Source organism: Cherax quadricarinatus, chromosome 63 (assembly GCF_038502225.1).
Source record: "Cherax quadricarinatus isolate ZL_2023a chromosome 63, ASM3850222v1, whole genome shotgun sequence".
Classification (NCBI taxonomy): domain Eukaryota; kingdom Metazoa; phylum Arthropoda; class Malacostraca; order Decapoda; family Parastacidae; genus Cherax; species Cherax quadricarinatus.
The window spans coordinates 14,175,875-14,188,312 of record NC_091354.1 but is presented as its reverse complement, the minus strand read 5'-3'; the positions used below and the strand labels follow the sequence as shown (position 1 = coordinate 14,188,312).

The 12,438-nt window shown below is 37.9% G+C and overlaps 1 protein-coding gene across 3 annotated transcripts in view; it reads right to left on the bottom strand.

The window, feature by feature from the left end:
- The window catches only part of LOC128698170 (BTB/POZ domain-containing protein 1), a 54,951-nt gene extending 42,879 nt beyond the window's left edge, over positions 1 to 12,072 (bottom strand). For all 3 annotated transcript variants that reach the window (XM_053790272.2, XM_070098642.1, XM_053790273.2), the window contains exons 1-2: positions 11,783 to 12,072; positions 6,798 to 7,401 (exon numbers count right to left, since the gene is read on the bottom strand). In XM_053790272.2, the coding sequence (XP_053646247.1) occupies positions 6,798 to 7,401; positions 11,783 to 12,011 (833 nt within the window). In that variant the 5' untranslated portion in view covers positions 12,012 to 12,072. The remainder of the gene's footprint in view (positions 1 to 6,797; positions 7,402 to 11,782) is intronic.
- Between the last annotated feature and the right edge of the window lie 366 nt (positions 12,073 to 12,438).

Here is a 12,438-nt window from a genome sequence, read left to right as displayed (position 1 = left end):
TTTCTGCGGAAATGAGCTTCATTAAGGTCAAGTTTTTGCCTCCTAATGCCACTCCTCTCCTGCAGCCCATGGACCAGCAGGTCATTTCCAACGCCAAGAAACTGTACACAAAAGCTATGTTTGAAAGGTGCTTTGTAGTGACCTCAGAAACTCAACTGACTCTAAGATAGTTTTGGAGAGATCACTTTAGCATCCTCAATTGTGTAAGCATTATGGGTAAGGCTTGGGAGGAAGTGACTAAGAGGACCTTGAACTCTGCTTGGAAGAAACTGTGGCCAGAATGTGTAGACAAAAGGGATTTTGAATGGTTTGAGGCTAACCCTGGGAATCCTATGCCAGTTGAGGAATCCATTGTGGCACTGGGGAAGTCCTTGGGGTTGGAGGTTAGTGGGGAGGATGTGGAAGAGTTGGTGGAGGAGGACAATGAAGAACTAACCACTGATGAGCTGTTAGATCATCTTCAACAGCAAGAGGCCACACCTGAGGAAACTGCTTTGGAGGAGGGGATAGAGAAATTGAGGAAATTGCCTACTTCAAAAATTAAGGAAATGTGTGCAATGTGGCTTAAAGTGCAAACCTTTTTTGATGAAAATCACCCTCACACAGCTATTGCAAGCCGTGCTGGTGACTATTACACTGACAATGTTGTGAAACACTTTAGGAATGTCATAAAGGAACGGGAGGTACAGGCCTCTATGGACAGATATGTTGTGCGACAGAGGTCCAGTGACTCTCAAGCTGGTCCAAGTGGCATTAAAAGAAGAAGGGAAGTAACCCCGGAAAAGGACTTGCCACCTCAAGTCCTAATGGAAGGGAATTCCCCTTCTAAACACTAACACCATCAACACTCTCCCCTCCTCCCATCCCATCAATTATCACCAGATCTTCAATAAAGGTAAGTGTCATGTAACTGTGCATGTCTTCTTCAGTTTGTGTGTATTAAAATTAATATTTCATGTGGTAAAAATTTTTTTTTGTTCATAGTTTGGGGTGTCAGGAACGGATTAATTTGATTTCCATTATTTCTTATGGGGAAAATTAATTCGCCTAACGATAATTTCGCCTAACGTTGAGCTCTCAGGAACGGATTAATGGCGTTAGGCGAGGGTCCACTGTATTTTTAAGTGCTTATACAGTAGTGTACTGTATATGTACTGTAATAAACAGAATAGAGGAAATTATCTCTAATATACAATACTTAGGTATGTATACTAGTCACAGAGTTGGTAGTAAGTCTGAGCAGTCGTTGAACGAGTACATTATTAAGTGAGGAGAGACTGTATAAATCATGTGTGTATGATGCATATAGTTACTGAACCATGTAAGTGAAATAATGGCCATGAAAAGATATACAAATTTCAATAACTCCCCAATACCCATAACCTTTTCCTATACAATAAATATACATTTATAAATTTTTTACACTGCCATTATGCATTCAGTAGTTGCTAAGGTGTGTTCAGGATGTTTTTACTGTCCTTACAGATCCCTCACGAGTTGGTTTATTGTGCTGCCTCCCAGAAGATATTACAATATATCTATTTCTGATGATAATGAGTCTGAACCAGAGCCTGATGACAAACATTTGATTGTCCATGGTGATGAATATTTGCCAGAGGATCAGAATGTATCAAATGAAGAAGAGGAAGATGCCAGATCAGCCAAACAGGAAAAACATTGATATACAAGATTGGCAGCACAAAGAAAGATCCAGTTACATCATCTTTTGCCTTTCTTACATGCAAGGAAAATCCAAGCACAAAGGGTAAAATCGCTTCATCAACTTTCATTCTAAGAAACAGTCTTTTATAAAGACTTTATTCTCAGGCAAGACATGAAAAAGAGTATTACATGTTATAACCCCTTATGACTCTTTGTAACATTTCAACATTGATGTTTTGTTCTTGCTTATATTTTTTTGTATGGCTTCACAATGGTTGGAAACAAGTTCAGTGTATTATTCTGCTAATGTCTGCTTGCATAATAAATTAGAAAAAATAAATATTTGGCATTTAATTAACATTTGGGTCTTGCAATATCTGCATTGCAAGCTCCCGTCACTGGGCAGTTAAATTTACTTACTTCGCATTTTGCCACTTCCAGCAAAACTTACTTGTAGAAATCTCTTTATGGAGATGGGAAGTACAGTGCTGGAACTCTGAAGGAGGGGTATTAATGTTGCAGTTTTATAACTGTAGTGTAAGCATGCCTCTGGCAAGACAGTGATGGAGTGAGTGATGATGAAAGTTTTTCTTTTTCGGGCCACCATGGCCCTGCCTTGGTGGGAAATGGCCAATGTGTTAATATAATATTATTTCCTTTACACTGAAATACTCTATTGATTCACAGTAAAGACATTTCAATTTGCCCCTTTTAGGGGCCATGCCCAGTAAAGGGTTAATGGGAGACAGCCAGTGTTTTAAAATAAAAAAAATGCCCTTTGAACTGTGCAGTGAAAAGAAAGCTGAAATGTCTTGAATGAAATCAATGGTTGGTAGAAATGTTATATAGCAAATAAAGATTGAAGAAAATAGAAGATGGTCTAGTAATATGAAAGGTATAATCTAAAGAGTATGAAGGGGTTGTTGAAATAGTTTGGTCTTTTAGAAAGAATCTAGAATAAGTTAAGAGGGTATATAAATTGGTGCCAATCAAGGAAAATTTAGAGCGAGGATAAGAAAGACAGGATATGAAAGACATTAACAGGTAGAGGCTTGGACATTTAGAACTACGTACATATAAGCATGAGACTGATATGATCAAAGGAAGACTTCAGTTTTTTTTCTTAATTTACCCCACAGAGGCAGTGACTATCTAAACTGCCGTATTTGGCCGCCTCTGCAAAGAGAGTAATTATGTATGAGTGATGGTGAAAGTGTTGAATAATAATGAAAGTTTTTTCCTTCTTTTTGGGTTTTTCTTTCTTTTGGGTTACCCTGCCTTGGTGGGAAACAGCCGACATGTTAAAAAAAAAAGAAAGGCAGTAACTAACAATGTAGATCATCCCACACTTAAAGGGCTGAACAACCATGTTGACATCACACATCCATGCTTAAGGCTTACTTTTATTGGAAAAAAAAATCACATTCTTTCCTACATACCCTGAGTGTCACTCTCCTTGTGAAAATTTGTATTGCTTTTAGTAACCTACTACCTATACTAAACATTTGCAGCATCTGTCACATTGCTCCCCTATTCACTCTAACAAATGCCTAAATCCATAAATGCAACAAACAGTGCCTTACTCTTATTTATGTGTTGCTCACTTATGGACTTAAGTGTACAAACTGTCTACACATCCCCTACCCTTCCTAAATCCTTTATGTTCTTTTGCAGTTCTACTTTCTGTTTTACCCTTAACTCTTTAAATAATAATTCTACTGTACACCTTACTGGGTCTACTCAACAGGCTTTTTTTATTTTTTAACAGAGTGGCCATCTCCCACCTAGGCAGGGTGACCCAAAAAACAGGAAACACTTTCACTATCACTCACTCAGCCAAGGTCTTGTCAGAAGTATGCTGGCTTCACAATTCGGGTTGCTCTTCGAACCGGAACATCCCAAACTCCTCCTCCAGGGTGCAGGCGCTGTAATTCCCACCTCCAGAACTCAAGTCCAGCTAACCAGTTTCCTGAATTGCTTCATAAATGTTGCCTTGCTCATACTCAACAGTGCACCACAACAACCCCATGCCTCCACTTACTCCTGTCTAATGCACTCAGATAAGCCTATTGAATGTCCAAGCCCCTACCACTCAAAACTCTCTTTAGCCCTTCCAACCTTTCCTGGGATGCCATCCCCTCCCCCAACCTCTCCTTCCCTCTACCTGAGATTTATACATAGTCCTAGCCATCTTATTTTGCTCCATCCTCTATAAATGTTCAAACTACCTTAACAGCCACTCCTGCACCCTCTGAATAATAATTCTGGTAACCTCACACCTTCTAATATCCAATTTCCAAATTCTCTTCATAATAAACCATACCACAGGCAGGGTTAGAACCCGCAATCAGAGAGTCTCCAAACTCTAGACCATTGCATTAGCCACTGGGCCAGTTAGCCTAATAAGATCCATCCAACTAGGTATATTTATACACCATAGGAAGGTTAGCATAGGCACCACTGTGACCACAAATGCAAGTTTTTACAGACGAATCTCCAGCTAGTGTGGCCGTGACGAACTCTAGCTCAAGTCCCCTAAAAGCTGTGATATGGTTTGTTTGCAATTGTGTCATTACGATTTCGTGAGCCATGTTGATGGCTTTGAGAGGACTTGAGCTAGAGTTCGTCATGGCCACACTAGCTGGAGATTCGTCTGTAAAAACTTGCATTTGTGGTCACAGTGGTGCCTATGCTAACCTTCCTATGGTGTATAAATATACCTAGTTGGATGAATCTTATTAGGCTAGCTGGCCCAGTGGCTAACGCAATGGTCTGGAGTTTTGCGACTCTCTGATTGCGGGTTCTAACCCCTCCCGTGGTATGGTTTGTTTGCAATCATGTCATAATGATTTCATGAGTCATGTTCTCTTTTTAATATTCACACCACATACTGCCCTCCAACATGACATGCCAACTGCCTCTAGCCTCCTCCTCACTGTAACGTTTAAAACCCATGCCTCACATCCATACAACGGTGTTGTTTCCACTATACTGTGGTAAATATCCCATTTTTGCCTTAATGGATAGTTTTTTTTGTCTCCACAAATGCCTCAATGCTCCACCCACCTTTTTTTACCCCTCATCAATTCTATGGTTCAATTATCTTTAACTGACTACACAAATAACCCGCACATAGGAGAGAGGAGTTTACGACGACGTTTTGGTCCAACTTGGACCAAAACGTTGTCATAAACTCCTCTCTGCCAAGTGCAAGTTATCTGAGTGTTGTCCCAGTCATGGTATTGTGTCTTTTTGTTCTTTTCACCGACTCATCTCCTGACAAGTTTACTCCAAAATAATTGAACACATTTACTCTTTCCATACTCCCTCCCCCTAATCTGATATCAAATTTTTCTTTCCCTAGATTTTTTTGTTATTTTCATCACCTTGCTCTTTTCTATCTTCAATTTTAAGTGCCTCCTTTCACATACCCTCCTAAATTCCTCCACACCAACCTTTGTAAGCCTTTAGAATCTTCAAAAAGAACAGTGTTATCAACAAAATGCAACTGTGATAACTCCCACTTTTTATCAAATACCTTATTCTATAATCAATAAACATGTTCAATAACCATGGTGACACCACACACTCCTGTCTAAGGCCTACTTTTATTGGAAAATAATCCCTTTAGTCTCCTAACACCTATTCCATTAATTTGTAACATTTGCCATATTGCTCCCCTAATCACTCTATCACATGCTTTTTCTTAATAACTGCAACAAAAAGGTCCTTACTTTTATTTAAGGATTGTTCATTAATATGTTTCAATGCAAACACTTGATCTACACATCCTCTACCCTTCATAAAACCTCCTTGCTTCTCTGCAGTCCTATATTTGCTTCTCAGGCTTTCTCAACTTTTTAATCTTTTTCCAAAACTTTTTCTTATTCTCAATAACATTTGCTGAAAATGACTTGCTCATTCTCTCACTGGCTCTCCTTTTATACCCTTTCACCACTTGTTTTACCTCTCCATATACTCTGCCTGCAATACATTTTTACACTGTAAAACCTTCTCATGTGCTACCTTTTGATGATACTACTGGAGAATAAGGCAGGAAGTGCTGCTACTGTATGGTATTGCAAGGTCATCAAATGTTTTATTTCTACAAAAGTATAGGTCAATCTGTCAACGATAATTACATTATAGAACACTGGTATTGGGAGAGAGATTAGAATCCATTCAAGAATTACAACATAATTAAGTGTATATAGCAAAGAATAGCTGCAATTGTATTTTCAATGAAACATGACTAATTTGCATAAGGAGCTAAATAGAGAAACTGACAGATGAATAGACTAAGTGTCATTATGACCAACCTTTCTGGGAGTTAAAAGAGCTAGTTCCTTTGAGATACAAGGCTTCAGAGATAAGACAGTTAAACAGCTAAGAAGGATACTACTCAAGATGATGGTACAAAAGTTTAAATATCACTGAGAAGGAAGATATGATATACTTTACTAGCAAACCCTTTTCGAAAAAAAACTAATGACGTTCAAATGTATAGTCAATACGTTATTACTTATATTTTTTATTCACTCCGCACATGTAAGCTATACATTTAGCATCAAGCAGTACAGTTGAAATTTTAAAGATAAAGATGTGAAATAACTTTAAAAAAGAAGTAATTGATCAAAGACATTTTTATACTACATTGTCAAAACTGCCAGATAAAATTCTCTCTAAAAAATGGTGAGCAGCCCACAAACCAGGAATGTAAAACATGTAGTAAAGTGAGTACTAGACAACTTTTTACCCTACAAAGGTCTTATCAGATCTACAGACCAATAAATGTCCTCTGTAAGACATTCCTAAAATTCCCCCTAAAATCTATTTCTAGTTTCAAAGGGGCTAAACAGTAGGAGTCCAAAATAATATCTCCAAGAGAATTAGTTAGCTCAGAATATACTGGTTATAGATTAGAAGCAAATTGGTGAAAGAACTGCCAGGATACTGGGAAGATACCAATGGTAGAAAACAAAAATATATACAGGTTAAAGCCATATATTCAAACTGCAGAAAATATTTCCAACAATATTGTCAGCATGCATTACATATGTGCAGAAAAGCAGAGTTGTGCTGTAACTGGCTTTTAGTAAGGGTTGCCCAGTGCTATAAAATTAATGCAGTCATACCTTTCTTTTACAGTTGTCATGGTGGCTTGCCAGTTATACATAGGCCCTCCATTACTAGTTGTGATAGCAGGTGTGTTAGTGCTTGTAGCAGAGGAGGTGGTGGTAACAGTACCAATGGAAGAAGAGTTGTTATTATTAGGAGTACTGGAGGATACATTTGAGACTCTAGTAGGAGAACTGACAGTGGTAGTGGTGTTGGTTGCAACAATAGAAACTAAAAGTGGTGGAGAAGAGCTAGTGATTATAGAGACCTGAGCTGGAGAGGGTGCTGATACTAATGGTTGTGGTGGTGGTGGTGGAGGTGGAGGTGGGGGTGGTGGTGGTGGCGGTGGTGGAGGGGGTGGAGCAGTAGCAACACTTGGAGGAGCTGTCGGAGAACCGGGTGGCAATAAGCCAACAGGCAATGGAGAGGGGTGTGGGACAGAGGAGGATGGAAGCACTGATGGCAGGTGTGGAGACACAACTGAGCGAGCAGAGACAGGGGATGATGGAACACCAGCTCTCCGCAGCACCCCAACATGACTAGTTGTTCCGTGATTGATGTGCAGTGTTGGAGATGCTGGGGATGGTGGTGGAGCAGTAGTACTACAATCTATACTATTACCTGAAATAAGGTTAGATCACATTACTTACCCTAGTTAATTAATTCATGTCAAAATTTAAAGAATATAGAATAATCTATACTAACAAGCTCTGTTGTATTCAAAGCAATATAAACTTCAAGGTTGTTATCCAAGCACTGTTTACTCTATATTTATGTCAAAACTTTAAAGTTATGAGCAATAAGAGCAATTTCCATAATATTTAAAAAAAAGTTAGTGTAGCCTATCTTGACATGTTAGTATGACAATTTTTCCAATACAGCCTCTCCTCATTTAAAGACATCGTTCCATTCCTAAGAGCACTTTGGTAAACGAATTCGTCGTTAAGTGAGGAGCATACTATGATGGTAATGAGTTTGTGTCGACTATCTTTGATATTGTTTTAATGTCACCTTTGCACCATTTATAACATTTCTGGTATATTTTTTACAGTAGTGTACTGTACAGTAGACCGTTGTATTACACAGTAGTTACGTTCCTGAAAACGCCATGTTAAATAAAAATCATGTTAGATAAACTGAAGAACTTATGGGAAAAATAGGGTTGCATTCCTAAGAGCTCCCAAAAAGCCAAACAACTTTTTTTTTAAACCAACAAATCTTACAAAAATAAGTGAATATATAATTGTAGTTCACTGTCATGATATTTTATGTTTTTACTGCTTAAGACCACAAATGCAACAAAAATAATAGTATTTCTTACCTTAAATTGTGGGTGCTGGTGTATGTCCATGATTGTGAAGACAGCAGAGATGCATGGTTTGGCCCTACTGGGCTGAGGTGGATGGTTGTTGGTTGTCAGCCAAAGTGGATGGTAGAAGTTTTGGTACTAAAGTCGATGGTTGTATTGGAGTGTGCATAAATTCTGTAATGGATCTCTGGGCTCTTTTACCCTGCAGTACATTACACAGCTGACAGTAAGGCATCATCAGCTGGTCTAGATCCTGTTTCAAAGCACTGCTTCTATTCAGGGTCCTCTTCAGTGAAAAAGTCTGCTAGTTTAGCAGCAACATGAAACTGCTCACATAATTGCTGCAATGTTAACTGTTTTTCTTCAGGTTCTTCTTCATCTTCTGTTATGTGGCTCTCTTGTATCTATGCATCGAGCTCTGCCAACATTTCCTCTGGGCTCCTGTCTTCATCATCTTCTAAGAGCTCATTCACATCTTCATTCATATGTTCAAAACCATCACCTGGTACTCTCCTTGCCAGCTGAACATTTCCTGAACCTGACTCTCAAGCAAGGGGAATCCAGTGAAAGAATTAACCACAGAAGGCCATAACTTTCCCCAGCCTGCATTTAATGTTGACTGGGGCACTTCATTCCATGCACTTCTAGCATTGCTGATGGCATCTGCAATTTTAAATTTATTCCAGAAACTTGGTACTGCCAGGTTAGTCAGAGTCCATTGATGCAATTGGTTTTTTCAAAACTTTTTTGTGTAGTTACACTTGAATGACTTAATAACTCCCCAATCCAGTGGTTGTATTAAAGATGTTGTATTTGGAGGTAAAGACACAACTTTTACATGTGAGGTCACAGCCAACAAAGCTTGTGGATGAGTATGGGAATTATCAAGAATGAAGAGAACCTTGAATGCAAGGTTCTTGCTGTACAGGTAAATTTTTTTTTCACTCCCACAAACCGAACTGAACGAAGTGTTGTATAAAACAGTGCCGCAATTTTTCAATAGTGCAATAAACAATACGTGCCAAATAAAACTGTGTACTATAATGGTCTACAGTATATTGAAATGAACAGAATAGAGGAAATCAGCTCTAATATACATTATTTAGGTATGAATACTGGTCAGAGAGCCTGTCATAAGTCCGAAGCGTCAGGAAATGAGTACGTTGCTAAGCGAGGAGAGGCTGTAATTAAAACAGCTTAATTAAACAAGAGATACCCTAAACCACTTGCACTTCACGCACTCCATAAATCATTGCTATATATCCATCTATCTCTCTGCCTTATTTTCTCCCTGGGAGTTTCCTTGTAAGGAGGTAGCCACAACTTTTTCAGAACTGGGCAAAATTTACTGTCAACAATTTTTTAAACACATCAGCTGTCTCCCACCAAGGCAGGGTGACCCCTCCCAAAAAAAAAAATCACCATCATTCAACACTTATACCATCATTCACACATAATCCCTGTCTTTACAGAGGCGCTCAGATGACAGTTCAAATGTCACTCCAAAGAGTCAATATCCCAAACCCCTCCATTAAAGCACAGGCATTGTACTTTTCACCTCCAGGACTCAAGTCCGGCTAACCGGTTTCCCTGAATCCTTCACAAAATATTACCCTGCTCACATTCCAACAGCTCATCAATATTTGTTTAATTACTTGTTCATCATACTTACATGTCTTTTCCATGATATGCTCCTTTTATTCTTATTTTCCTCTAGAATATTATCATGCATCATTATTACCATTCTATTATCTTGTGCTTACTCAGCATAGTTGCACATCTTATACTAGGTTTTCTTTACCTTTGAAGTGATTTTTCATTCAACAGACCTCGACTTCATAAAGATGAAGTCCTGCCATAACATAATACAGCTCAAAGCTAATGTCAAAAGAATTGAATTTAATAGGAAAAATTTAATAAATCAACTTGTTTTCATAACTGCTTGACATGATTTTAATTAATTTTTTACATAAGCTGATCTGAAGAAGGAAACAGACTAACTCAGTAGCTGTCTTCCCAGCGTGTGAAAAATCACAATTCAGTTGGCTTTGGAATTATATTACTTTAGAGAACATTTTTTAGTTTTATTAATAATTAGGCAGTTAGTTGACTTTACCTCATGCTATTTCAAGATGAGAAATGAAAAGGACTAAACATTCCCATACATTATTTACAAAGTGTTTGAGATATGTGATACAGAAAGGAAAACTAAATTACAAATGGGATGTTTCTTAACCCTTTCAGGGTCCAAGGCCCAAATCTGGAGCCACGCACCAGTGTCCAAGAATTTAAAAAAAAAAAAATTTGTTATTTTTTCTTATGAAATCGTAGAGAATCTTTTTGTGAAGGTAATAAAACAAAAAGTACGAAATTTGGTGGAAAATTGACGAAATTATGCTCTCACGAATTTTGATGTGTCAGCGACATTTACGAATCGGCGATTTTGCCGACTTTGACTCCCATTTTAGGCCAATTACATTATTCCAATCAACCAAATTCTTAGCTATTTCACTAGTATTACTTCTATTCTATCGATTGAGCACAAGAAATCGCCAAGTCAACTGTTTCAACTACAAAATAAAGTGATCGGAAATTGTTAATTTGGCCAATTTAACACAAAGTTCAAAATATTCCAATTTCAAAATAGGGTCCAGAATGAACAATGTAGGCATTCCTGGCACTAAACTAACATTTCCTCTGTTCATTAGTTATGTTTTGAGGCTTTACAAATAAATTCCATTTTGATTTTTTATTCACATAATGAATTTTTATTCACACCAAAAAATAGAAGATTTACTGTTATGCAATACTGTAATAATTGTATAAATATCATCACCATATTTGTGAATGTATATTAGACCCACCAGCTGACGTGTATTAGATGTGTGAGGTCGTTTGTTTACTCTTGAATATCGGCAAAAATTTAACATTTCCGCTACTTTGAGCTCAGTTTCAAGCCATTTCCAGTGCTAAAACCAATCAAAATCATCTCTATTTCTGTAATATGTCTTCCATTCTATCAAATGAGACCAAGAAATCGCAAATACAACTATAAAAAACATACGAAGAAACACTGCAAAGTTGCTGTTTTAATCGAAAAATCATGATTTCATTTTTTTTCTCTCATTATACACAGTGTGTTGCAGGATCTGTTTTATGTGGTGCACACATACCACATAGATGTATTCTCTCATATCTAGGCCCAAATGTACCACTCACAGTTTATCAGAGTGAGCTGAGCTCATGGCGTAGATCTACGGTTTGGACCCTGAACGTAAAGCCGTAGATCTACGGGACGGACCCTGAAAGGGTTAATATCACCAATGTCCAAGAAAGTGAACTTCATGAAACGATAATTGATGGGTTTGAATACAAATGAAAAACTTATGCTGTGAATTCCTTTAAATTTTATGCTAGGCTTAAGATACACGACACATAGGAACTACTTGCAACAAAACTATTTTGTTACAAGATATTTATCATGTACAGGTCTGAGATACTAGTCTATATAATATATCAGTCATATAAGCTCTAATAAGGACCAAGCAATTTAAATAATATACGACTACTGTATATAAATGCAAAGTCAAGTTTAGTAAAGAAAATTTTTTAAGAGTTGCTTAGTGAAGCTAAAAATGCTAAGTCTCATCAATGGCAATCATATATATTATACAATTTATAAAAATCTCTAACCAGAGGGTAAAGATGTAGCTCCAGAGTGAGCAATATTAGCTTGATGGTTAGACGGCAACCCAGGGGAGGAGCTCGAAGAGGATGGAATAAAACTATCACCCTTACTGCCGCCACTTCCTCCAGGAGTATACACTAGACACTCCTCAGAGGAGCTCAGATCTGGATCATGCATGTTCCGGAGTCGAGAGAATGCACCATTGGAAGGTGTAACGTTACTTGACCAAGCCATAGTTGCTTCATCACACTCACAACCTGGTGTAAAGAAATATAATGAGCTGCTGTCATGAGATGTTTCTATACTGTACTCAAGAAAACAATTTTATTTTAGTCAAACCTTGATGTAACAGACTAATGGGGGGAGGGAGGTGTCCCCTTAAAATGATAATCCACTGAATCAAAAGTGTCCAGGGCAGTGAACTATTGTCCACTGCATTGATGACACTACTGAATGCCAATGGCTCATGTATATATGGCTCATGCAGCAGACTTAGTCCAATGCATAGGGACGCTGATGCAGTGGAAGTCATCGATGACACTACTGGACAATCGAAGAATAAACTGTAATGCAGTAAAGTAAATAACTTCAAAATAAAAAAGTTAATACAATATAGCAGTACACCATAAATTTTCTAATTGTGGAAGGACGAACTTAAACT